The 26,398-nt window shown below is 32.7% G+C and overlaps 1 protein-coding gene and 1 non-coding gene across 2 annotated transcripts in view; both read left to right on the top strand.

Moving 5' to 3' along the window:
* LOC107156524 (rho GTPase-activating protein 29-like) overlaps positions 1–26,398 on the top strand; it is an 83,417-nt gene that overhangs the window by 13,043 nt on the left and 43,976 nt on the right. Inside the window, 3 exon segments of the mRNA XM_048814604.1 lie at positions 6,532–6,744; positions 20,746–20,880; positions 26,040–26,136. Coding sequence (XP_048670561.1) covers positions 6,564–6,744; positions 20,746–20,880; positions 26,040–26,136 — 413 coding nt within the window. The 5' untranslated portion in view covers positions 6,532–6,563.
* On the top strand, positions 20,087–20,213 carry LOC125620230. The gene has a single exon (XR_007351835.1). It is a non-coding gene; the product is annotated as a small nucleolar RNA SNORA40 (small nucleolar RNA).

Here is a 26,398-nt window from a genome sequence, read left to right as displayed (position 1 = left end):
AGCTGGTGCAAGAGACCTCAGTTGTCAGCACTGGTGGGAGCGGTAGCTGGGGGTTCTGCGCTGCGGGTCCCGCGCCACTCCTGATTCCCTCGGTCTGACTATCGCGCTCACGGGAGAGCTGGGAGGGGCCCTTAAGGTTTCCCTGCTGTGTGGAGAGGGAGGGCTAGGGGGTTACACACCTGCTGCCGCCGGTTTCAATGAAGTTATCTTCTCCGCTGCATTCTGGTGACATCAATTCTCTGCCATGGTGGTATCCCATGCAAATGGCGACAGTTCGTTCCCTTTGCCTGGTGACCGATGCAACGGGTGGGTCCTGACTGGCTCTCCCAAGCCCTGTCTCAATCCTGTGGCCACTGCCTATGAAGGCTCGGTTGGTATTAACCTCCGCAGGTTCAGAAGGGCTGACCAGTTGTTTCAGCGGGATCGTTTAGTGCTGAGTCACAGCGGTTTGTCTGCGAGACGCAGACAAATAGGAGCTTGAAATCAGCCGATCTGGGCTCGGTGTGTGTTCTGAGAGGCCCAGACTGTTCGCCCCAGATCCATGTCAGCTCAGCATTGCCTAGTGATCCTGAGCAAACAGCATTTAGACGGTTTACGACTCCCTATGCCCGCGCAGCTGAAGAGGTCAGAAACTTGATCTCTCCGCGCCTGCCGCCATGTTGGATCTGCCTCATTACTTTAAAAAGTTCTTTAATGCTCATCTTCAATTCCTCCCACACCTATGTACCATCCTGTACCTTAGCAATCAATTATATACTTTATTATAATTAATTAATTAACTAATTATTTTAGTTGTTGATAGACCTTTATTTTATTTATTTTTATGCAGTGCTGAGAAATGAACCCTGTGCCTCACACATGCCAGGCAAGTCCACTACCACTGAGCCACAGCCCCTGCCCCTACTTTTTATCACTAAAGATTAGCTTTCATATTTGCTAATATTTCATGTACTTGCAATAATACTGTTACATATAAGTATTTTTTTGGGTGGAGAGGAATGATTTTGATTTAGCATAATGCTTTTGTGACTCATCAATAGTTTTTTACTGTGTAATGGATATATATTGTTAAATATAAAATAATGAGTAATAAAGTGAACTATGTAATGGACTTCTTATTATGTAATGGATATTTATTGTTAAGTAAGACTATATACCACAGTTTGTTTATCCAATCAGGGATGCTGGGTTGTTTCTAGTTTTTGACATGAAAAATATTCCTGTGAACAATTTTGAACAAGTTTTGGAGGGAGTGTATGTTTTCATTTCTTTTGTCTATATAAAAGAACAAGATTGCTGGGTTGTATGTTAAATGAATATTTAAGTGTTTAAGAAACTGTCAGGGACCTGGTGATGTAGCTCAGTAGTAGAGTTTTCCTAGTGTGCACAAGGTCACCGGGATTGGATCCTAGTATAAAAAAAGAAAAGAAATGAAACTGTCAAATTGTTTTTCAAAGGTTTTGTGGACCTTGTAGAGCAGTGTTGTATTACAGTTATAATAGTTGTTCATCTTTATCAACATTTAGTATTTCAGTATAGCTGAAATTAAAATTTCTTGTGAAAATTTAGTGGTCTTTCAGTTCAAATTTGTAGTTCCCTAATACTAATGATGTTAAGCATTGTTTCCTATGTATTTCTCAGTGTGTATCATCTTTTGTGATGTGTCTATTCACTTTATTATTCATTATTTTATTTATTTATTTGCTTTCTTATTATTGATTTGTAAGAGAATATTCCTATGCTAATATCTTGCACTGTCTTGATTCTTGTAGCTCTACAGTAAATCTTAAAGTCAATCAGTCTATATTCTCCAGCTTTGTTCTTTTTCAGAATTTCTTTGGCTATTCCATATCTTTAACATTTTCATATAAATTTTAGAATCAGCTTGTTAATTTCTGCATAAAAACTTGGAGGGATCTTGGAATTGCCTGAAACTGTATATCATTTTGAGAGAAAAAATTTTTTAGAGTATTGAGTTTTGCAATTCTATTAATGTGGCATACCTGTCAGTTTATTCAGTTCTTTCATTTCTTGCAGTAGTGTTTTATAAATTTTAATTTAGGATTTTACACATGCTTTGTTCAATTTATCTCTAAGAATATCTTGTTTTTTGATGGTATTATAAATGGTTTTAAAAATTTTGTAGTTCAATTATTTGTTGTTAATATATTATAGTGTATTGACTTGTATTCTGTGACCTTGCTATATTCAGTTATTGGATGTAGTAGCTTATTTATGAGTTCCTCAAGACTTTTTTAGGAACACAGACATGTCATCTCATTAAAATGCTTTCTCCCCTTTCAGTCTGAATGCATTTTATTTTCAATCTACTATACTGGCTAAGCCCTTGGGTAACAATATTGATCCAGATTCCTAAGGGAAAGCATTATCTGTCACCATTATGATGAATAGGTCTTAGTTTTTAAAAAAATTTTTATAAATGCCTTTTGTGGGGTAGAAGAATTTCCCTTCTGTTCTGAGTTGCTGACTTTATCATGAAAGGGCATGGAATCCTGTTAGATATTTTTTCTGTGTCTTTTAAAATGGTCAGATAGTTTTTCTCTAGTGAATGTTAAACTAAGTTTGCATCCTGGGACAAAGCCTTCTTGGCCATGGTGTTGCTGGGTTTAATTTGCTAATACTGTATTGAGGAATTTGGGCTCAGTTTTCTTGTAATGTCTTTGTCTGGCTTTGCTATCTTTTTCAGTTTTAAACATGAAAAGAAGTAGAATAATAAAATTAAAACATTAATCATAATATTGATTAGAGGTATAATACAATCTGTTTTAGTACTATGTGTGTGTGTGTGTGTGTGAGAGAGAGAGAGAGAAAGAGATAGAGAACAGATTTTGCTGTCTTATTTAGAAATTGTCAAGTTTCTTTTTCACAACGTTGGGTTACTGTTTTTTTTAATTTTTAATATTTATTTTTCAGTTTTTGGTGGACACAATATCTTTGTTTGTATGTGGTGCTGAGGATCGAACCCGGGCCACATGCATGCCAGGGGAGCGTGCTACCGCTTGAGCCACATACCCAGCCCTCTGGGTTACTAATTTGACACAGTTACTTCAGGTCTATTCTTTTTATTCAGATAGGTGAAGTGTTTTATTTCAAACTTGTCTTATGTCTTTAACTTTTGTAACATCTTTACCAATAACAGTGAAAAAATTGCCTAATTTTACTAAATTTAAAAGCTGCCAGAGGTAGACAATGACTTTGATTAAGTAAACTGCAAAAGTGATAAGATTTGTTAGGTTAATCGCTCTTCAGTTAGTGATTTACACAAGAGCTGCCCAAATAAGACACTTGAATTTTTTGTTGAATTGTTTATTTCTGTTGATGGCAAAAATTAGGTGTAATAAGAGTGCTAAAACATGATCCGAGGTTCATTTTAGAAATTACATATTTAAGGATTAACATTAGATAGGCTTGAAACTAGTTTAAGTGTAGAAAATCTATTTTTAAATAATTTGGAATTAACAAAAGAATATTGAATAGAGGAACTTTAAAAGCTATTAAAAAGTATTGGGGGTGGGGTGCTGGGGTTACGGCTCAGTGGCAGAGCACTTGCCTCGCACATGTGAGGCACTGGGTTTGATCCTCAGCACCACATAAAAATAAACAAACAAAATAAAGATATTGTGTCCATGTATAACTAAGAAAATGTTTTAAAAAGTATTGGGTTACCATATTTACAAAGAACATAATAGAAATACAACTTTTATTTCAGGTTTTTTTTTGTAATTTTGCCTTCACTCGGCTTCATTTCCTTTTTTTAAAAAAAGATAACATTTTAGAGATAGATTTTTTAAAAATTTTCTCTTTGAAATATTGCAAAAATCCAGAGTTATTTTTGTTTCTGTAAAAGTCAGTTCTAACTATATTAATTTATGTTCACTGTTTCTGCAAATTCACGATTCATTCTGCAAATAGTTTTGAGTAGTTCATTCTTTCTTTGTAAAGCACTGTGCTGTGAGCAAGAGAACAAATAATTAACAACCAAGACAAGGTCTTAATTTCTTTAAGATTCTAGTCTAAATGGTAAGATTGAATTATCTATTTGGACTGTGGAGCGATGAACAGTGTAGGATGCTCTAGAGCATTGCTAGGGGTTCTGTTCTAGTTTGGTAATGGTGGTTATGGGACCATGGGAGTAGTGCAGGAGAGTTTCTCTGAGGAAGTGATCTTGGAGTGAGATTAGAGTCAGCGATTGAAGAAGAAGGAATATTGCAGGCAAGTTGATCTGCATGTAGACTGGACCCCCAGTTGAACAATAGGTGTTTTTCAAGGTATAGTGTCATGACCCTATATGAAGCCAATTTAGTAACTTGAAATCAGCATTTATAAAAATGAAATTGAATAGAATGAAAAAATTCTGAGTACATCTTATGGATCCTTAGCTAGAATCTGTTTTACGAAAGATTCTTACACATACCACACACCAACATTACATACTAATATATATATTATTGTCATTTCTTGCCTGAGCTACTGCACTAATTTCCTAATGTGTGTGTGTGTGTGTGTGTGTGTGTGAGAGAGAGAGAGAGAGAGAGAGAGAGAGAACAGATTTTGCTGTCTTATTTAAAAATTGTCAAGTTTTTTTTTTTTACAATGTTGGGTTACTGTTTTTTTTTTTAATTTTTAATATTTATTTTTCAGTTTTTGGCGGACACAATATCCTTGTTTGTATGTGGTGCTGAGGATCCAACCCGGGCAGTAGTATAGAAGTATACATTGAGCACATATATATATTTATTTTATATATATATATATATTAATAGTCATGATGTAAAACTGTTTCATACTGTGGGTTAAAGTAAACAAATACTGTTAGAAGAATGAAAAGGAGGTGTATGTGGCAGGAATGTTTAGAGCCCAGGAGTGTGATGGTACTGCAGAGGCAGGCAAAAGCCATGTCTCTCAGTCTCACAGAGCATGACATTTTTCCTTTGGAAGGGTTTAAGCAGAGAAATGACACCATTTTGAAATGGTCACATAGTTTTTCTCTAGTGAATGTTAAACTAAGTTTGCATCCTGAGACAAAGCCTTCTTGGCCATGGTATTGTTGGGTTTAATTTGCTAATACTGTATTGAGGAATTTGGGCTCAGTTTTCTTGTAATGTGTTTTTCTGGCTTAGTATCTTTTTGTTTGGTATCTTTTATGTTTGAAAAGTTTACTTACTACATTTATAATGGGACAAGAATGGTTATGGAATGATCATTAGGAAATTAGTGCAGTAGCTCAGGCCAGAAATGACAATTCACTAGTGTGGGAGAGGCAGAAATAGAAGTGGACAGACTAGAGAACTGTAATCACAGGGATAAACCCAATCTGTGGAATTGGGCATGGTGTAATAGTACATGATACAGTAATGTATCTTACAATGATTAAAATATTGCATAAAACTTTCTACTGTTAATTCATAGGAGTCCTTTGTCATTTTACATTTTGAAAGTATCCAAATATTTAAGACAAAATATTTGAAAAATCTTTTAATGATCATGCTTGTGCTAATTCCTCAAGTTGTTTCCTTTTTTATTTTAAGAAATTTTTAAAAATTGGGTCTTTTAATTCTGGAAAGTTAAAATAAGGATGAAAAAGAAACTAAGATTCTCTTTGAGTCCCAATGGGCCAGGAATAGATATTTTAACATAAAAGTTTCTAAATTTCGTGATCCCTTTTAATCCCCATGCAAACATGAGAGTAAATTGTGTAAGTCACACATTTAGAAAATATTAAAGCCAGGATTCAAATCTAACTTGTTTTTAATTCCAAAACATTGTCTTTAACATCCTTAAATTACCAGAAATATTACTCTGATAATATGACATTTATTTGTTTAGTCAGGATACATCAGATTAAGGGGCATCCTTAGAATTTGTTTTCAACAAAAATGTTCTTTATGAAACTTAATAACCCAGAATGTCAGTGTGTGTGTGTGTGTGTGTGTGTATCTCACTAGAGAAAATAACTGTAATTCAACTACTTTTATGTGCTCAATGTATACTTCTATACTACTGTCTCATTTAATTCTGTAAAATATGCTCCTCAGGTAGGTGTTGTCAGGATGATTTTCTGATTTTATAAATAAGCATACTAAAGTGAAGAGGTGATTAACAGCTTCTGAGGTCATATAGTAAATGATGGAGGAGGATTTTAAACAACTTTTACAATTAAAAAATGTTCTATACCTTAGGAATTAAGAGAAAGTTAAGGCAGATCTAGATTTAACTCGAAGTTCATCATCTAGCAGTAGAGAGCATAGACATATTTTTAAACCTCTAAACCCAGGTTCCTCACTTGTGAAATGAAAAGAATGATAGTTTGCATATTGGACATTGTCAGGATTACAGACACTTTTAAGAATCCACAATTCATAGTACAGTGTTTTATTCATTTGTTTTTAAAAATTAAAAATAGAATACTAAGGTAGACTATGGGCAGTTTGTGAAAACCTGATATGTTTCCCTAGCTGATGTAGTATTTGTGTTTCATTCTTTTTTGTTTTTGTTTCTTGCCCCATTAAGGATTTCAGTTTTTCTGACTTTTAAATAAGAGGATGATTGCTCACAGAAAGAAGAAGGCAAAGAAAAAGTCTGTTTCAGCATCAGGTCAACTTTCTGCTGATAAGTCCATAAGTTCCAACTTAGCATCAAGGAAGGACTACATCAAGGAGGTGTTGAATGATATCAGCGAGGTCACCCACATGTTACAATCTTTCAAGGAAGCTATTCTTTCTGGTTTGTTCACTGTTTTCTCTTAGCATACTTACTGGATAGGTTGTAAAATTTTAAATGCTAGCCTCTCTACAGATAAGTGTGTATACAATGGTAAAATTGTTCTGTTTCAGTTATTTTATGGTTAGTTTTTTACCTATGTGTTTGATGTTTACAATGTAAACCATTTTATAGTTAAATAATTGTGCAGTTGGGGCATAAATATTGGCCAAACTATATTGTTATATTGTGTGTATGTATGAATATGTAAAAACAAAGCCCACCATAATGTACAACTGTAATGCACCAATAAGAATAATGGGGGGAAATGAATAAAAGCAAAATAAAAATTAAAAAATAAATAATAGTGCACTATAAAATAAAAAATTGGTAAGGCTGGGGACACAAGAGTACCAAAAAAGAAAAAGAAGTCTTTGGTTCCTCTCAGTTTGGTTCAGGATAATTTGAGACCATTGGAATCTAAACCTTCTTGTTAAAGGCAATACAGCACATTGATTGGTCTTTAATAAGCAAACTAATGTTTACAATGTAGATTGTCGATGCTTTGACCTTAATTCAGCTTTCCATATCGTTGTCAAATTTAAACTGACTGTACTTGAATGAATTTTATTCCCCAGTATTCAAACTTAATTCTGTTTTGCTGATTTGTAACCTCTTCTTAAATTAAGGACTAATCACAGAATTTGTCTAGTTAGAAATAGATAATAGGATTTGGTTATCCTGAAGTAAAGAGTTATGTGTTCCCTGACTTAATCGTAGTACCTAAGTCTTTTAGTGTTTCTTTAATGTCCCAATTTGATATCAGTGATAATACATAGTTAAGACAGAGCTCCTGAACTTTTGTGATAAGTAGCAGTTCATTTTCATGTTCATAATGTATGTTATATGAAGTGAAGATTACTCTTCACTTTCATTGTATTTATATGAGACTTCATGGGCCTTCATAGAAATTTGTGAGATTTCAACAAATCATATATATATATATATATATATATATATATTTATTTATTCTTAATGTATATATATCTTTCTTTCTCTCTATATCTATCTCTTTGGTTATTTTCTGGTATGCATTTTGAAAACCAGAATCTAAAACCACATTTCATGCTTATACTAAATTTCAGAGTTTATTTCTAACCTAATTATAATGTTTAAGTTGAAATTCCTGAAATAAGTAAACTAGAATTGAAGCCTCCAAAAAAGAAAAAATGATTATTTTTTTCTGGCCTTGAGGCTTGAACCCAGGGTATCATGCATGCAAGGTGAGTGAGTACTCTACTACTGAACAACCTCCCCAGTCCCAAAGCCTCAAAATTTTAGTGTTTGAATTTTCCTTACAGCAGCAATCATACGTTACTCTTTTGAGAGTACATTAAAAGATATGTATATAATTTATATAACGTGTGTATATATATATATATATATATATATATATATACACACACACACTTATGTGTGATGTGTGTGTATAAATATATGTATATATATGTATATGTATAAATATATACATATATGTATATATATACATATATGTATATATACGTATATATACATATATGTATATATGTATATACACACACACATACATACATACATACACACACATATGTGTGAAATATGTTTTTTTGGGAGGGGTTACAGAGATTGAATCTGAGGCACTTAACCACTGAGCCACATTCCCAGTCCCCCCACCCTTTTTTCTTTTGTTACTTATTTTGAGAGAGGATCTTACTAAGTTGCTTAGGGCCTTGCTAAGTTGCTAAGGCTGGCTTTGAACTTGAGATCCTGGTGCTTGGGCTCCTTGGGTATTACAGGCATGCCACCGCATCTGGCTCCAGATTATAAGTATTATCAGAAAGAGGTTGCTCACACTCTTGTTAATTTCAACAGGTTGATTTTGAAGTCTAAAATGGATGATTAAATTGTGGTAAAGAGGGCTGGGGTTGTGGCTTAGTGGTAGAATCCTCTCCTTCCATGTGTGAAGCACTTGGTTGGATCCTCAGCACCACATAAAAATAAATAAATTAAATAAAGGTATCATGTTCATCTACAACTAAAAAAAAATGTGGTAAAGATAACTTGTTATGGGGGCTGGAGTTGTGGCTCAGTGGTGGAATGCCTGGGTTTGATCCTCTGCACCATATAAAAATAAATAAATAAATAAATAAATAAAATAAGGGTATTTTATTGTATGTATGTAGTTGTGTCCAACTACAATTAAAAAAAGTTAAAAAAAAATCACAAGCTTTATTATAAAAATAAGATAAGTTGTTATGGAAAATATCCTAAATATATTAAGTATTATATTGGTAACAAATTCCTTAGTATGATGATACATCTGCCATTTATTCAAAGGAGTATAGTTTTGTAAAAAGATTTCTTCTTAACTGGCTTAATCATTTAAAACTTATTTTTAAGTTTGCCTATAGTAAATTTTGTTCTCTTTGATGTACATTTTATTACTGATTTAATTTTTAAGGTGAAATTTAAAATAATGTATTCAATGACAAATAATTTACCTCAATTTAGGGTAAAACATGATGCTACTTAATATATTAATGGAAGTACATTTTTAATAATATAAATAGGATTTTTAGTTAGAATTTCTGTTTGTTGTTTTTTTCCTTAGGAGTTTTATACCTTTACCATCCTCATCTTACATAGGTATCCCTTGTTTCACAGATTTTAAATGGTGGTAATTTAAAACAAGTTGAACCACTCCTTATTGGCAAAAAAAAATTGAGTTTTAATTTTTGAGTAGACAGTTCAGAGAATAGGAAAGAACTGAGGATAAGAAGCTGATCCTCAGCGAGTAAAGAGAAAAATGGTAACAAGATACAGAAGGAGACCACCCTTCAGATAAAAGGATATACAGGGGAAAAAATTTATTCACTGTAATTTAAGTTTAAAAATTTGTATGGACATTATCCTTTTAATAATACACATTCCAGTACTTAAATAACAGATGTGTCATCAGTAATTAAAAAGCTTGTAAATTAATTTTTAAAAACCGTGGAAAACAATTTTTTTTGATAACCAATTCTCATACTAATGAGATTGATTTTAATGCTTGGTTTATCAATCAGGTTTTAAAAGATACATGTATACCACGTCAGAATGAATTTTGAATTTTGTAAGAATTTGTTTTCTCTGTCTTTGGAAAATTGTTGTCCAAATCTGAAAATTACTGTTTAATTAATTTGGCTAGAACCTTTTTGTTTTTGTTTTCCTTAAGTGAGGAAGTATATACAAACATAAATGAACCCCATTATAAAAGATCAGGAGATTGCTATATAATAATATGCTTGTGTTTAAGTTTGAGCATGATTTTCAGCTTCTTAGAGTATCAGATTATTTCTTATTTACTTAATAGAGTTATTATAAAATATAATCTTCAGGCAAACAGTTAAAATGTTTAAAATGCTGTAACTCTTTGAGGTAGTATTAATTACATACATTTCTATAGACATGGACCATGTGTATTGAGAACTATTCCTTGACTTCTGTAGTTACCACTACAGCAATAAACAGTGGCCAGACAGCAAAGAGCTGTTTCACTGTCCTCTTGGTGTGAAGCAACCTTGTCAGTATTTTGCCAGAGATGCTGCCAGTACTTTGTCTTCTGCCTTCAAAATTCTGGCATTGTTTATTACCTTTTAATTCACATTTGTTAGCTATTTAAAAAACTGAAAAGTTAACCTTTAAGAATAAAAAATGTGGATAGACAAATTGCCTTTTGGTCTAATCAGAATACCCCTTTTTAATGTATACTTTAGTTGTAATGGGGCAGTAATACTCAAATTCACTTGACTTTGCCTCAGGTGTTTAATCCTACTGTTGAGGATAGACTTAGATAAGTAGCTTTGTGATTGGTTTATGGTCATATTTTCATTTACCCAAATGAGTTGTAAAAATGATCATTCCAGACCCCCAATTCTAAAATGCAAAGCTGTTTTTGAGTACCATGGCAATAGAAAAAAATGTTTCCAATTTTAGAGCATTTGAATTTTCAGATTAGGAATGCTGAACTGGTGAAGTGTATGCAAGTATTCTAAAACCTGAAAAATTCCAAAATCTAAAATATTTCTGGTTCCAAACATTTTGGGGATACTCAAGCTCTACATTTGTACATGGTGTTTTCCATTTTACAGAATACCTGCATATGCAAAGAAATTTATTCATTTAGTACCTATAAAGGCAAGTACTTTTAGCCACATTTTACCAATAAGGTGTATGTATAACTAAGATTGTATGATCTTTGTCAGCTTTTTATTGCTGATAAATAATGGCCTTATTTGGAGCCCCAGATGTCATTAATACAGAATGGTATATTCTTTCTAGCCTATTGCACTTGCCTTGCATGGCAGGCACTCTATAAAAGCGCTGCTCTGTTTTCATTTTTCACTAGCCAATTCTGTACTCTCTGGGGATTGTCTAAATTTGCACTGTCCATCCGATATGGTAGCCATTAGATATACATGACTGTTTAAAGTAAAAACTTCACTGCTCAGTTGCAGTAGCCACCTTTTACATGCTAAGTAGTACATGTTTCTAGTGGTTACCATATTAGAGAGTAAAGATACAGAAAATTTCCATTATTTCCGAAATTTCTGTTGGATAGTGTTGATGGAGACATTTGGTCTTCATAATTATTGAGACTACTGAGATGAGTTCTTGCATTGTAAATATTCGTTTTATTTCTAAGCATTTTTTAAAAACCTAGAAAAGTTGTTTGATAACAATAAGCAAATGTTTAAGTTTTTTTTTTCCCAATAGAAACAGAAGTCCATTTAAAATCCCCTTTTTTTGAGTTGTTCCTGGAGTGTGTCAGTTTTATTCCCTTCTTGATTTGAACCATCAGGTAATTTTCTAGCTAGGTTATGTAGTGATTTAGTGGCAGTAAAGGATGGCAGAAAAAACTTTCCCAGAGAATCGTATCATCCAGGTTCTAGACCTAGTTCTGCTACTGCTTTGGAATATGTCTTAAGTCATATAATCATTTCTTAAGAATGAGCTACTTGGACAAGGTTCTGTCAGTCTTATGATTTTATGAATCAGAATTTGACTCAAGTTGGAGATTATATATCATTTTGAATACTTTTCAGTTTGAAGCTGAAAAACACAGTCAAATACTCATTTTCAAATTATAAAATACATATCATAAGGTATCCCCTCTCCTCCCCAGGCTCTAGAATGTTCTCATGACTTTTGTGATGATAAATTTTCACAATAGCTATCTATGAGAGATTTGAAGACTTATGAAATCACTCCATTCTTATTTCAATAGGATAAGTAGTTTGGTGATTCTCTTTCTACTGCTTAGGTGCAGGGTGAGATTGCCCTGAAGTCTTAAACATGTAGCAGATATAGAATTTGAAGTTTTATATTTCATCCAGTGTCATTAAGGTACATTATGAATAATTACAGGGATAAAATTACATCTTATTATTAAATCACTGGGGGTATTCACTTATGCATATATACTTTGTTTTTAATTATAATACTGTAGATTAATGTATGTGCAGTGTAAATACTAGTTCAGGGTTATGGTTGTTCCCTGAGGAAAAATGTCTTCCGAATTTCAAATAATAGATTTATAAATGTTCTTCTAGCTTATTCAGTAGTTTAAAAGTATACCTTGTGACATATCTTCCCATTTCCAGGTAAAGTATAAATTAAGGAAGTTCAAAGTCTGTGTATTTTAAAGATGTAAGTCTTTTTAAATTAGGCTTGAAGGAATAGTGCAGAATAGCTCATTTCTTTTTTCTTTTTTTTTTTTCTCTTTTTTTTACTACTCGGTGCTTGGAAGTGTTAAGTGCCATTATAAAATATTAGAAGGAGAAACACCAGTCTAATATTTCTTATAGGTTTTTTGTTTTGATTATGTAATGCTATTGTAAAATGGATTTTAGTGAAAGTTTACTGTTTTAATTATGGTGCCTTATTGTTTTTTGGTTTGTCTTGTAAATAGGCAAGAAAGAGATAAAAATTCATCATCAGTTTCAGATAAACTAGTTAAGTTCCTGGATTTTTAAAAGTGCTTTATAATTTTAAGAAGCTTATTTTGTAAAACCATAACTGATCTTATAAGTGATAGCTTCTGATAAATTCTAGATCCTAGATTTTATAGAACTCTAGTGGAAAGAAGTATGTTAACTTTCTAAGGAAAATTTTATTAAATAGTAGGAGTGAAATGAAAAGCTTAATGCCATTAAATGTTCTGTTGTGAAAGATTCTACATAAATTTGTACTTTCAATTACTTGTCTTAAGATTAACTAAGTCCGTCCCCATTACCCCCAGGGTGAATATACAGTAAGTTAGGTAAATTTTTTCCCCAGGAAAATTTCAGTGTTAATTTTACCTCACTGATAATCTTAATTTAGCCTCATAGTGTGCCACAAATTTTGTGGGAATTTCGAAAACTTAAGTTGCTAGCCTCATGTGTTGTGCTGTCTTCTAGAAGTCATCCTCTTTAGAAGTGATTTCTAACAGGTATTGCTTAGGAGAAATGAATGTGAATGTTAATAGGTTATGACTTAGAGACAAAAAGAAGTGAAATGAATCTTTGAGGAATGAAGTATGAAATACGGGTAGCTCATTTAGTACACCTCTACCAGTTCTTGGGGATTGTAGTCCTCTTCTGTGCTTGCCTGGAATGGTTTTCAAAATTTAATAATATATATAGTAACAACTGGCATAGTTGTGGAAGTTAAATCAAATATTGTGGGATATGTCATTAAGCTTTAACTTCTTTAACCATGTGGCAATGTATTATACTAGGAAATATAAACTTTAGAGTCAGAAAACCTGAGGTTGGAATCCTCATTTCCCTACTTGCTAGTTAGCTCTAACCTTTGTGCCTGGGTTTCTACAATTGTTAAAAGGAGATAACAGTTATGTACATCACTGGATTTTTGTGGTAATAAATGAGTTTAGAGCAAGTGTTTAAAAGTGTCACCAGTTGTTGTTTTTACAGTCCCTAGGTAACTGGATAAAGCTGCTATTCCTCAGGTTTCATTTCCTATAAATTCAAAAATTATTATAGCAAAAAAAATAGGAGTTTCCTAGTGATGAGTTCTGATGCTTTTTTCCTCCTTGGTCTTTTCATTCCTCTCCTCAGTTAGATTAAGCAGAATTAACAAGACTGATTTTAAAAGTATTGTCAGTATTTTTTTAATAAAGGAAAACATATTTTTAAATTTTATTTACTTAAATATTTCCACGAAATGTTTGCAATATAAACGATGTGGTATTGTGTTAATACATGAGAACCAGACAACAGAGTTGGCCAGTCTGTTTCCATTTGATAAGCTGAATGAAGCAGAAAATAAATGGCTCAAATAGGCAAAACAATAATTAAAAGTCAGGTTAGCATCTTACAGGGGCAGTAGATAAACATTGGGATACTTTTTTATTGTTCTAGATAATTGGTGTTAAGACTTTGTTTGAATTTTATTATATTAATATCTTTAATACCTTTGTAGTATTAATTAAGCTTTATTACATTTACAGTGTGGCCACTATGACTTTAAAAATTACCCTGTCTTAATTATAGAACAAAATTAAATACTATAAATTGACAGATATAGAAGTATTTTTATAAAATATATGCTTAATGACTATTTTATTTCCAAGTAATTTATTTAGATTTCACATATAAAATGAAATTGGAACTTTAATGTATCTTTTTCATTAACTAAAACATTGAGATTTGCCTATAAATATGTTTGTTACTGAATATACCTGAGGCATATTCGTTTTCAAAGATACTTAGTTTGGATGGCTTACAGATTTACTAATAATAATCATTATTTGTATATTAAGACTATAAGCAATTCATTTCTATTAATTTATTTGATGTTCACAACATAAGGTAAAACAAATATTCTTACCAATTCTCTCTTACTGATGATGACTAAGATCAGAGAAGCCAAGAGTTTTGTATATTGTCATTTCAAGGCACTAGTAGATCAAGGATTTCTTAGTTATTTTTAAGTCAGTTATTTATTAGTCAGTCAGTTATTTTTAGTGCAGTTATTTTTAAGTCTTTTGTCTTCTAAGCAGTCACTTTATTCAGTATTGGGAAAGAACAGTTACTGCCTCTTGCTTTACTCAGTTGTGTGACTGTTTTATTTTATTTTATGGGGGCAGGGTAGGGAATATTTAGTGCTGGTGAACAAGCTTTTTAAACTCCTTGAAACTTTTTTTAAGTTATAGTTTTAATTTAGAGGCATTTTGCTTCATTGAAGAGAACTTAATTCTATGGGGAAAAGAATATTTGGTAAAAACAGAACCTTTGTATTTTAAAAAAAAATTATTTTTTTACTTTTTATGGCACAGATAGTTGAGGGCTTGCTAATTTATGAAGTCCCAGGTAAAGTATTACCAGAATATACTGATATTCTAGTTATTGACCCTTCTGCCCAAATTTATAGGAAAGTTTATGAATCTGTGATTAACATTTTATTTAGTTGACCTGTTCATTGTGGTTGATTTATATAGGCTTCAGAAATATTTTTAATCATAGGAATTGGAATTATTTATTTTATGATGCCATTTATTAGTCTTTCTGGAACATGATTCTAAAAAAACTAAGTAACTGTTTTTTAGTAAATTGTTTTGGAACAAATTTAATATCTTTTTATGAAGACTTCTTGTAGGAAAAGGAGGAGTAAGTATTTTTTGCTGACAGTTATTAGAGTGTTTTGGAATTATTTTTAAGAAAACTTACAGCAGCGATTCTCATAACACTTGTTAAAAAAATTACTGAGAGTCCCAAAGAGTTTTCATTTGTGTATTTTGTATCTATTACATATTAGCTACTATACTGGACATTAAATCTGAAAAAATTTAAAAATATTTAATAATTTCAAAATATATAACATATATTAATGTCTATATATTTGATTTCCTTGACTCTGAGAAGGCTGGAATTTATTACCCTGGTTTATTTAGACATTTAGGTCATTAGTATTTTGTAGTTCTTACTTAATATCTTATACTAATTTTGAGTATTGGTGGTGGTTATTGACAATCATTTAAAATCAATCTCTTTTGGTGAGACTTCAAAATAAAACAATATATTCTTGAGTATTCCTCAAGTATATTAATATCTGTTGATTTTATTGTCAATATTAGAAATGACTATTTTCTCTTTGAAGACTATTAATCAGCGTTGGGTCATTAAACAAAATCTATAAAGAAAAGTTTATTTTGATTCATAGTCTATTATCAATTTAACACCCCCATGGTTTGGGGCCTGTGGAGAGGCAGCATATGATTGTGGGAGTGCATGGTAGAACAAGTCGAGCTACAGAACAAAAGAGGAGAGGAGAGGAGAGGAGAAAGGGAATGGACTGGGATCCCACAGTCTCCTTTAAGGACATATCTCCAGTGATGCAGGCCTTCCTTCTAAAGATTCCACCACCTTCCAGTAGTGCCATGCTGAGAACCAGTATGGGCCTTTGGGGAGTATTTAGCACTACCATAGATTAGGTTTCAAAAAGAATCCAGTACAATTCTCTGTGATGATCATCACTCAACCTTGGTTTTGGTAAACAGCCAGAAATATTATCATAGACTAGCTTCCTAGTATAACGAAGAGACTTGTCGGTGCAAAACTGGGATAACATTGAAAGTCTGGAGTGTTTTACAGATTTTTTTTTTTACTATCAAGTTGTATTATTTTCCCAAAAGTTTCTTTTATTTCAGTGCTGGATTCTGTTTCAGAGCCAAACTTTGTAACCTATATCTTCTGTTGCTTAAGATAATAGGAACTGCAAATGTTGATAGAGGGCTTACTATGTTCCAGCCACTGTTCTAAGTGCTTTATGTGTTTTAACTCATTTACTCTAACAACTCTATGAAGTAACCCTTTTTGTCTTCTCTCTTTCTCTCTTTACGTTGTGTATGGACTCAATTCCTTTATTTGTTTTTATGTGGTGCTAGGATCGAACCCAGTGCTTCACACTTGCAAAGCTAGTGTTCTCCTGCTGAACCACAACTCCATGCCCTCACTGTCTTCTCTTTATAGGTGAGGAAAGTAGGCACAGAGAGATTAAGTAACTTGCCCAAGTTTCTCAGCCATGGAGGCAGAATTTGAAATCAGGGAGTCTGGTTCCAAAGGCTGTACTTTTTAACCACTGTGCTATATTGGCTTAACTAAGTAAACTTAACATCCACAATTATCAAATAGTTGTTTTTTTAATTAATATAATTCATTAAGCTTTATATTCAAATTTACCCTAAGGATTAAAAATTATAAATGATTTTTAAAAATTAGATTTATGGGGAAAATTCCAGCTGTACATAAATTCCTAAAATCTTTGACCAGCTTGTATTTCACTTTTAAAGCAGACTTTGTGTTTTAGAACAGTTTTAGATACAGAAAAATTTAAAAAGTGTATGGAGTTCCCATACAAGCCTATGCCCAGTTTGCCTTATTTTTATAAGAATTAATGAACCAATATTTGACAGTAAACAAGAGTAATGCTACCTTATTATTGAGCAAAGTTTATAGTTTATTAAAATTTTATAGATTTCCACAAATGTCCTTTTTTGTCTTTTAGGATCCTATTACAGTACATTTAATTGTCATGTCTCTTTAGGTTCTCCTTGGCTCTTAAGTTTCTTGGACTTTCCTCATTTTTGGTGAGGAAAGTTTCAAGGAATACTGGCTAGATATTACATCACATGCCCTTTGGTTAGAATTTTCTGATGTTCTCATGATTAGACTGAGGTTGTAAAACAGTAGGGGAGAGATTACAGATGTAAAGTGTTTTTTTCATCACATCATCTCAAGGGCACTTGCTACTAACATGATTTGTCATTGTTGTTAACCTTGATCAAATGTCTTGTGTGGTGTTCATCAACTCTTGCACAGTGAAATTACTGTTTTTATCCTCCCACGAATAGGGTACTCTTTGGAAGAAATCACTATGCATACCTCTCTGAGGGCAAAGTTATCTACATAAAGCATTTAGTATTCTTTTACACAAGAGGTTTGTTTCTTCTCAATTTATTAATTTATTCAGTCATTTATGTCAATATGAATGTATGGATGTTTATTTTATACTATAGATATAAAGTCAATACTATTTATTGCTCCAATTATTCCAGCTTTGGACAGAGGGAACCTTTTCAGTTGAATTTTATACACCTTTGAACATACCCTTCTAACTTAAAAAAATTTTTTTATTGATGCATTATAACTATACATAATGGTGGGGATTCATTATGCCATATTTGGACATGCATATAACATCATTGACCACTCTTTTCTCCTGCACCTCTCTTTTCCTTCCCCTCCTCCTCCTGATCTGCTGACTCTACTAATCTTTTTATTATTATTATTATTATGTCAATTAGTACATTATAAGCAGGATCCATTGTGGTATATTCACACATGGACATAGCATAATTTGATATATTTTGTTCCCTTGATACTTCTCCATGCCCTTCCCTCCTTGTACCCTCCTTATTCCCTTATTTCTGGAACTACATGATGCTTTTGACTTCAGCTTGTATATTTTCTGCCCCTGCCCTACAATTAGTCATTTCTCCAAGGAGTTCTGATGCCTTTTATTGGAGAATGGTTCAGGTACCAAGACCTGTGTGCTAGGTATACTTGTTGCTACTGGGGTGTCATTTTTTTAGACCCTCTTAGCTGACAGCAAAGAAATACATATGTCTATGCTGATCCATGTGTTTATACACACATATCCATAAATATTTCTATATGTAACAATTTATATCAAATCGAATATCAGTTCTTACTGAAGTTTCCAGCTTTGATCCATCACTACTTGGATTATTATAATCTCCTATTTATTTTATTTCTAAATTCCACTCTAATAATGAGATGCCTGGCTTCCACCGTGTTATCCATTTATTCACTTGTTCAGTTCCAGTGTACATCTATAATGGTGTCAGTTGTAAACCAATTGGAGTACAGAACTCAAGAGTATTTCCTTTGCCTTTAGTCTTACTCATTTAGTCTACTTTCCAGAGTTAATTAAACCAGCACTTAATCTCCTGGTTTGTTTCTTCTGTCAATAAAATTTGATAGATGAATGAATCAGATTTTTTCCCTGGAAGGCACTGTTTTCTCTCTTGCTTCTAGCACTATGTGGACCACTCTTTGTTGCTTCTCTCTGAATTCTCTTTGCCCTGATATGCCCAGCTCTTTATCTTGTCTGCCCAGCACCCCTGCCCCTTGCACCTTTATTCCACATTATAAACACATTTATTTCACTCTTGATGGTGCTGTTAATAAATTGAATATATTATGAATTATGTTGGAATATTTTTTATTTTTTATGCTATAGATAGCATTTCATTTTGGTGTCTTAACATTTCTGAAAAATGAATAATTTGTTTAATGATTATCTTTCAACATTTCTTCAAAACACGAATATACATTTAATTATAACACCACATTTAAAAAATATTTTTGGTTTTTAAGCTGAACTGTTTCAGTAGGGAGGCAGTATAACATTAAGAGCATGGATTCTGGAATTATGTGTGCTGACTTTAAATTATGGCTCTACAGTTTAATAAATCTGCACAATGGAGAATTTGGGGTTTTATAGCTAATAGGATCATGAACATTAAATGGGGCAATATATCTTTTAAGCATGTTTAAGAGTGTCTATCATATACTGAGCACTTAAATAAATATTAACCATTAAATGCTAATGCGATGTAAGGTCAAGGAAAGGAGAATCATAGCATATTACTATGTTTAAGATGATTATCTTTGCAAACTTCTGAAGATTACTTCAGAGCCTTAAAGGTAGGTTGATAATACATACTTGTTTGCCTGGGATGATAATCCAGAATATGCCTGTTATGTTAGCATGATTATGAAGAGCATCCTCCTTTTTACTCACTAAAGTATTTTGGTTTGGACAAATTATATGATCACTTAATTTTCGGGGGCTATAAAACTCTTATCTGCATCCCTCTGACAGGGATGGTATAAATGAGCACAGGAGGCTAGGATTAGACTAGTGGGTCCTGGGAAATTTGCACATCTAAGAGGATAGCACTGCTTCACTCCAGCTGCTGAGGAAGATAGTAGGCCTGGTATAATGCAATCTTGCATTTTTTAGAGTAGGCAGAAATCTGGAAAATTTAAAATGATTCACCCAATTTTTCATCATTAGCAACTGATAAAATTTTTCTGAAAAGCACAAAAATTCATTAAAAATCTATGCATTTGATCATACATAATTTATATTACAGTTTTAAAATATGCAGGACAAATGATGGTCTTTCCATATAGCCTGAGAGTTACTGCTTCCAATAACTGATAATTCCTTAATGGAAAGAATTAATTCTAGTAGCATTTGTGTATGTTTTTGTTTAACTTGTGGACAAAGACTTGTAGACAAGTGCAAAAATAAATCCTCTTTTGCAACCCAGAACTCATTGTTCAGTATGAGTTTTGATAAATATAAGTAGGTATATTGTACCTAAGATAGCTTAAAATGATGGGATATTGATAAATGAAAAGGTTGGTCCTAAGACTAAAAAGTTAATAAAAAGAACAGATCATGAGGAAAAAAAAAAGAATTACTTCTAATGTGGAAACTGAACATGTATTTTAAAACAAACTTGTTATGCAATTATATCAAACTTTTTAGAACTTTTAACATTGTTACCACATATATTAACTATATGATAGTAAAAACTGTAAGACAGGAAATACTTTATATGGTTATTTCAAAGAAAATCTGGAAAGCATATGTAGACGGAGAAAAACTGAAAAAAGTAGCACTAAATTGACCATAATTGTCTTTGAAATCATTAATGAATTAAAATGACCAAGAATTTTCTGAAGGCAACATAACTGCAGTAGTAGAAATAGAAGCAAATGTGTAGTAGGCAACAATTGTGGAATGCTTTCTAATGCCTTTCACTTGAAATGTATTTCATGTGATCTTTTGTAGCTTAGACTTCCAGAACTTTTTTTTGGATACAATTTTTTTTCCTTTTTTAAGATTGCTTTAAAGAAGTCATTGATATACGTCTGGATGAACTTCTCGATGTTTTAACATCTGTAATTAATAAGCATCAGAACCTCAATTCTGTTGATATCCAACATGCTGCAGAAATGCTTGCTGCAAAAGTGAAAGGTAAGGATGATATATTAAAAATGGGTTGCTTGGTACAAAAAGTATCCAGTGAGACACTTTAGTTAATAGTGACTGTATAACCATCTCTTCTGATGGCATTTGTATGAGGTGTATCAGTAAAGAGTTATATATACTTGGATATTTAAATACTTCCACTAACTCACACCTACAGCTTTCTTCCTCTTAAAAATGAAAATTTAAGGGGACTGGGGATGTGGCTCAAGAGGTAGCGTGTCGCCTGGCATGTGTGCGGCCCGGGTTCGAGCCTCAGCACCACATACAAACAAAGATGTTGTGCCCGCTGAAAAACTAAAAAATAAATATTAAAAAATTCTCTCTCTCTCTCTTTAAAAAAAAGAAAATTTAACTTGTCAGTGAACACTGTAAAACTTCTAACTTAAACCAAACAACTGATGTTTAAAATTTGAACTTTATGAATGAGTTCACAATATATTGAGGTAGTTTGTTAGTGTACAGGTGTCTTTGTTATGTGAGGAAGAGTGGTTTTAGAAAACGTTCAATTGTAGCGATTCCAGTTTGTAAAAGTAACCAAGTGGAGAACAAGAACAAGACTTACTTTATGATTTGAAATGAAATTAAAATTGTAAAATAAGTTTAACCGATATATGTATATGAGTGTGAGCTCTCACATAGCATATATGTGCTAAAACAGTCAAGAATTGGGACTCTCCACTGAAATGGCTTATCACTCAAAATCATTAAAATGATTCTGGGCTGCAACATATAAGAATTGAGAGTGAAGAGGGAGTATTTAGGTCAATTAGGAGACTGTTAGAAGTAATGGGCAAGATAAGAATTGAAGGTCTGATCTAAGGCAGAAACTGGGATGTGGTAGTGGGTAGGTTGTTGATTGTCATCTAGGGGGGATAGATGTGAACTGACAAAACCAGTTGAACATATTAGGGGTTATGGAGAAGTCTGGAGATGGAAAGTGTGGACTTGGGAATTGATGTATAGGTGGTAGATATTTTAAGTGGGAAAAATGGGTAGTTTCTCGTGTGGCTTTTAAAAATGTGCTTAAGTAACCAGATTTGTTTTTAAATAGATTGTTTACAAGTGCTATTTAACTCTACTTAGGGAAATTTGTGTCTAGAGAGAGTAAATTTCCATGCTTGGAAATAGCAGCCTAGTTCAATAATTGTCAGTGGCTACTGTGTGCAGTCAGGACGTCATGGGGAAGGAGTGCTTGTGGTTGGTGTCCACAATCCAGAACAGATGAAGAGAATGGTCTCTCAGTTGCCTTGGAGATCCTTTTTATCTTTGAGGTAAAGTAATCTTTTGAATATGATTTCCCACGGTGACTGTCTTTACACTTGGGATTGTTACTGTTTTACTTTTGCATTGGGTGAAACTTAAAAGAGGAAGATTACTTGTGAAATTTATTCTTTCAGCAAGAATTTGTGAGACTAGAAAACTTTAAAAACTGTTCTCTTTGGAGGTAGGTTTACATGTTTTTAAATAAAACCTTCTTCCCTGTCCTTGCTCCTAATGTTGAAGCCCCCTAAAAATATATTGATATTGTAAATGCAAAATATTCAATGGTCTGCAAAATGGAGATCAGAGCTTATTTAATTCTTTGATTTAATGACAATTTAGTTTTCAAAACCTGAAAAGGCAAGATATAGGTGGAAGCCATTTTTAAATGTCTGTTCTGTGCCAAGTAATCTAAGTGCTTTGCATACTTCAATCTTTGTAAAAACCTGTAAATGTACATTTTTGTTATGCTTATTTCAGAGAGAACTGTTAAGAAAAACTCTTATATGGTAGGATAAAAAAGCTGTAGATGTATGAAGATCATTCAGTCTTAACCCCCTGATTATATTTTAAATAAACAACAGTGACCTAAATAGTTGACTTGTTTAGAGTTCTTACCCATCAAATGCATTTTTCGAATTTGTCAGACTGCCCAAACAAAAACAAACAACCCACCCCACAATACAGAATACCTTCAGAATCTGTTGTGTATATAATATTTGTGTTCCTCAGTTCTGAATGTATGAAGTGCATCCATTTCCTATGCATAAGACATGAGAAATTGAAATCTTTAATTCCTCTTACTTGTTATTCTAAATATGAAATTTACTTTGTCATAACTTTAGAAGAAAAATTCTTAGTTTTCCCCCATTCATTATAGTAATGATTTGTATTTCCTTCATCTCCTTCTGTTTCCAAGCAGGAAGTTCAGTCTGACAAAATATTTGCAATGTGGTAAGAGAGATACAGGCTATTTTTGAAGCAGAAAAAGACATTTTCAGAACTCAGGAATTTATGCTGCATTTAGTAGTTGTTTTTTTAATTTATTTAGGAAAATTTTAATATGTAATAGAAAAAGAGGTTTTATTTAGGTTTTTCATGATCTGTATTTTGCCCTACATTTATAAATTGGCAAGCAGAAAAATAAGCCTTAATTATACCCCTAAGATTATAGAAGTTTCATGTTTTCTTTCTATTCTTCAAACTTGATTTTTTCAATATGCAGTTCATATACACAATTAAATGCAAATTGTGTAAGAGGGTATTCACCAATGAAATTTTTTTTTTACCTAAACCTCTTTGCCTACCCATATCTTTCCCTAGATAAGCAATAACTACTACTGCTTTCTTGTGCATCTTTCCAGAGATATATTATACATATACAAGCAAATACATGCATGTATTGTTAAATTCTGACAAATGCACATTCCTGTGAAAACGTCATTATAGTCATGATAATGCTTACTCCCATTATAATCCTCTACCTCCTCTTTCACAAATTTTGGTCTTTTATTTTCATTCTCATTTGGTTCAAAATACTTTCTAATTTCTCTTCTTTTTTGACACATGGGTTATTTAGAAGTTTGAGATTTAATTTTCAAGTATTTGGGAATTTCACAGAACACTTCTATTATTTATTCTTGTTTTAATTCCAGGTAGTTGCAGAACGTGTTTTGTCTGATATGAATACTTTCAAACTCAGTGTGAGACATGTTTTATGGTCTATAATATGAACTGTGTTGGTAAATATTTATTTGAAAAGAACTTGTGTTTGCTGTCACTAAGTGGAGTGCTCTATAAATGTCTGTTTTGCCAAGATGGTTGACAGTATCATTCAGCTGTTCCTACCTTTACTCATTTTCCATCTGTGTGTTTTGTCAGTTGCAGGGAAGGCTATTAAAATCTCTGGCTATCTTTGCTTCATGCATTTTGAAGCTCTGTTTATTGGATGCATAAATGTATAGAATTGTTAGGTCCTCTTGATAAATTGACTCCTTCATAATTATTAAACAAGGTTGTATCCATCTGTGACTCCCCGCCTCACTGCCCCCTGTAATTTCCTTTGCTTGTGAATCCATACTATGTAATATTAGACAGTAAAGTCAGGCAGTTGTAAGTTACCATGGTGTTTCTTGTCTGTCAGGGATTACTGTCTTTTATTGTCTTGAAAAATGTTGCTTCTTAAATTTTATATAGGTTTTTTTTTCAGTTATTTCAGGCATAATTATAACCTGTTTCTTGGTCAGAACAGAAGTCTTAAGAGTGTTTTAAAAATGATTTGCAATGATTCTTAGTTTTTCTTTTTGTTGATATTAGGGATATTTAGAAGAATATGATGAACTGTGTGGACACCCCACCCCCGCCCCAATCTACGAAGATTTATACATGTAAAATCTGATTGTAATCTCATGGAGTTTATAGGCTAAAGGTTTAATTCATCCAAATCTAGTAGTACTTGCTTTCCAACTCTGTTTGCATATTAGAATCACTTGGGAGAGCTTTTGGAAAAATATCTGTGCATTAACTCCAGACCTTTTTTTTTTTGTACCAGGGATTGAACCCAGAGGTACTTAACCACTGAGCCAGATCCCCAGCCCTTTTTCATATTTTAGTTAGAGACAGGGTCTCACTAAATTGTTTATGACTTCACTGTTTCTGAGTCTGGCTTTGAACTCAGGATCCTCCGACCTTAGCCTTTGAAGCCACTGGGAGTATAGACATGCACCCCTGAGCCCCGCTACTACAGACTTCTCAAATCTGAATCTTTGGTGATGGGGCTGATTTTGTTTTTAAGACTCCTCATTCAATATTTAAAATGATTGGTAAAGCAGAGGATGGCTTCTTCTCCACATGGTTTCTCTACCTGCACCTTATTGGTGGTATACTAGAGAAGGTGGGTAATAAGGAATCATTTGCTCCTTATTACCAGCCTGAGTAGCATGGTTTATTTACTTCAAGGAAAAAAGCCAATTCCATCTTCAGATTTTGTCTTAGTAAATTGTATTTGGGCTTTTATCAAGGGTGCGTATAGAAGTTAAAAGAAGGGGCTGGGGATGTGGCTCATGCGGTAGCGCGCTCTCCTGGCATGCATGTGGCCTGGGTTCGATCCTCAGCACCACATACAAACAAAGATGTTGTGTCCGCCGAAAACTAAAAAATAAATAATAAAACTCTCTCTGTCTCTCTCTCTTTTAAAAAAAAAAGTTAAAAGAAACCCTTTTAGTTGTTTCATGATTTGCATTAAAAAATAAAAAAGTCTCTATTATAAACAAAAGACAGCTATATGTCAATTAACATAGATCTCAGGTCCCAAGATCCTACTATTATGAGCAATAATACTATGAATAAATATGAATTTAAATTCTCTATAAAGAACTGGATTTTTAAAAAATATGATATGTTGTATTATAGGTTTTATATATATATATATATATGCATATAAAATTTTAGTTATTGGTGGTTCATAGTAAATATGTGCTTCCTATTGATTTCCATGAGCCACAATGTCTTCAACAGTTTTTTTAAAACACCAGAGAACAGTAAGCAAGAGAAAATAGTGCAGAACATTCTTCATGAAGAGGTCTGGTGTAACGGACTCCAACTCCAAAACAGATTGATTTCACATTAAGTTACTTTTTATATGTGTAAAATTATGTAAATCATGGAGTAGGGAATTTGGAATGCCAACTACTTTCATGCAAACTGATATTTTATGATTTTCTTAATAAATAACTGAATATCCTATTGGTTTTGTATATTAACCCTTTCAATTTCTGAATCTTTTAATGTAGTAATGGTAAATTTTTAAAGTACTAAATGATTTTGTATGAATCTAGTTTCAAATATTTTCTCCATCATTTATTGTAACCAACCTTTCCTTATAGCTGTGAATTTTACAGAAGTTAATGAAGACAACAAAAATAATCTACTCCAAGAAGTATTTTCTTCTGTTGAAACTTTGACATTTACCTTTGGGGATATGTAAGTAGAGGACTGTCATTTAAATGTACTTGGCTGAAGTGTGTTTGAGTACATTGGGTGTAGAAGTCATAGAAAGTAAAGTATTAACTATTATAACATACTATCACAACTTTGAAAAAGCCATATTTCATATTACTATATTGATGTATTTGGAGGTGTCTTTATAGCTATTTAGAAGCAACCTTCACTTGCAAGTTCATTTGCAAGTTCTCAAGTTCTTACTTAAAACAGATTGTCCTAGAATACATGATTGTAAAGCCTG

This window comes from Marmota marmota, unplaced genomic scaffold (assembly GCF_001458135.2).
Source record: "Marmota marmota marmota unplaced genomic scaffold, marMar, whole genome shotgun sequence".
NCBI lineage: Eukaryota > Metazoa > Chordata > Mammalia > Rodentia > Sciuridae > Marmota > Marmota marmota.
The sequence above is the reverse complement of the archived record's forward strand: the minus strand, read 5'-3'. Positions and strand labels throughout refer to the sequence as shown.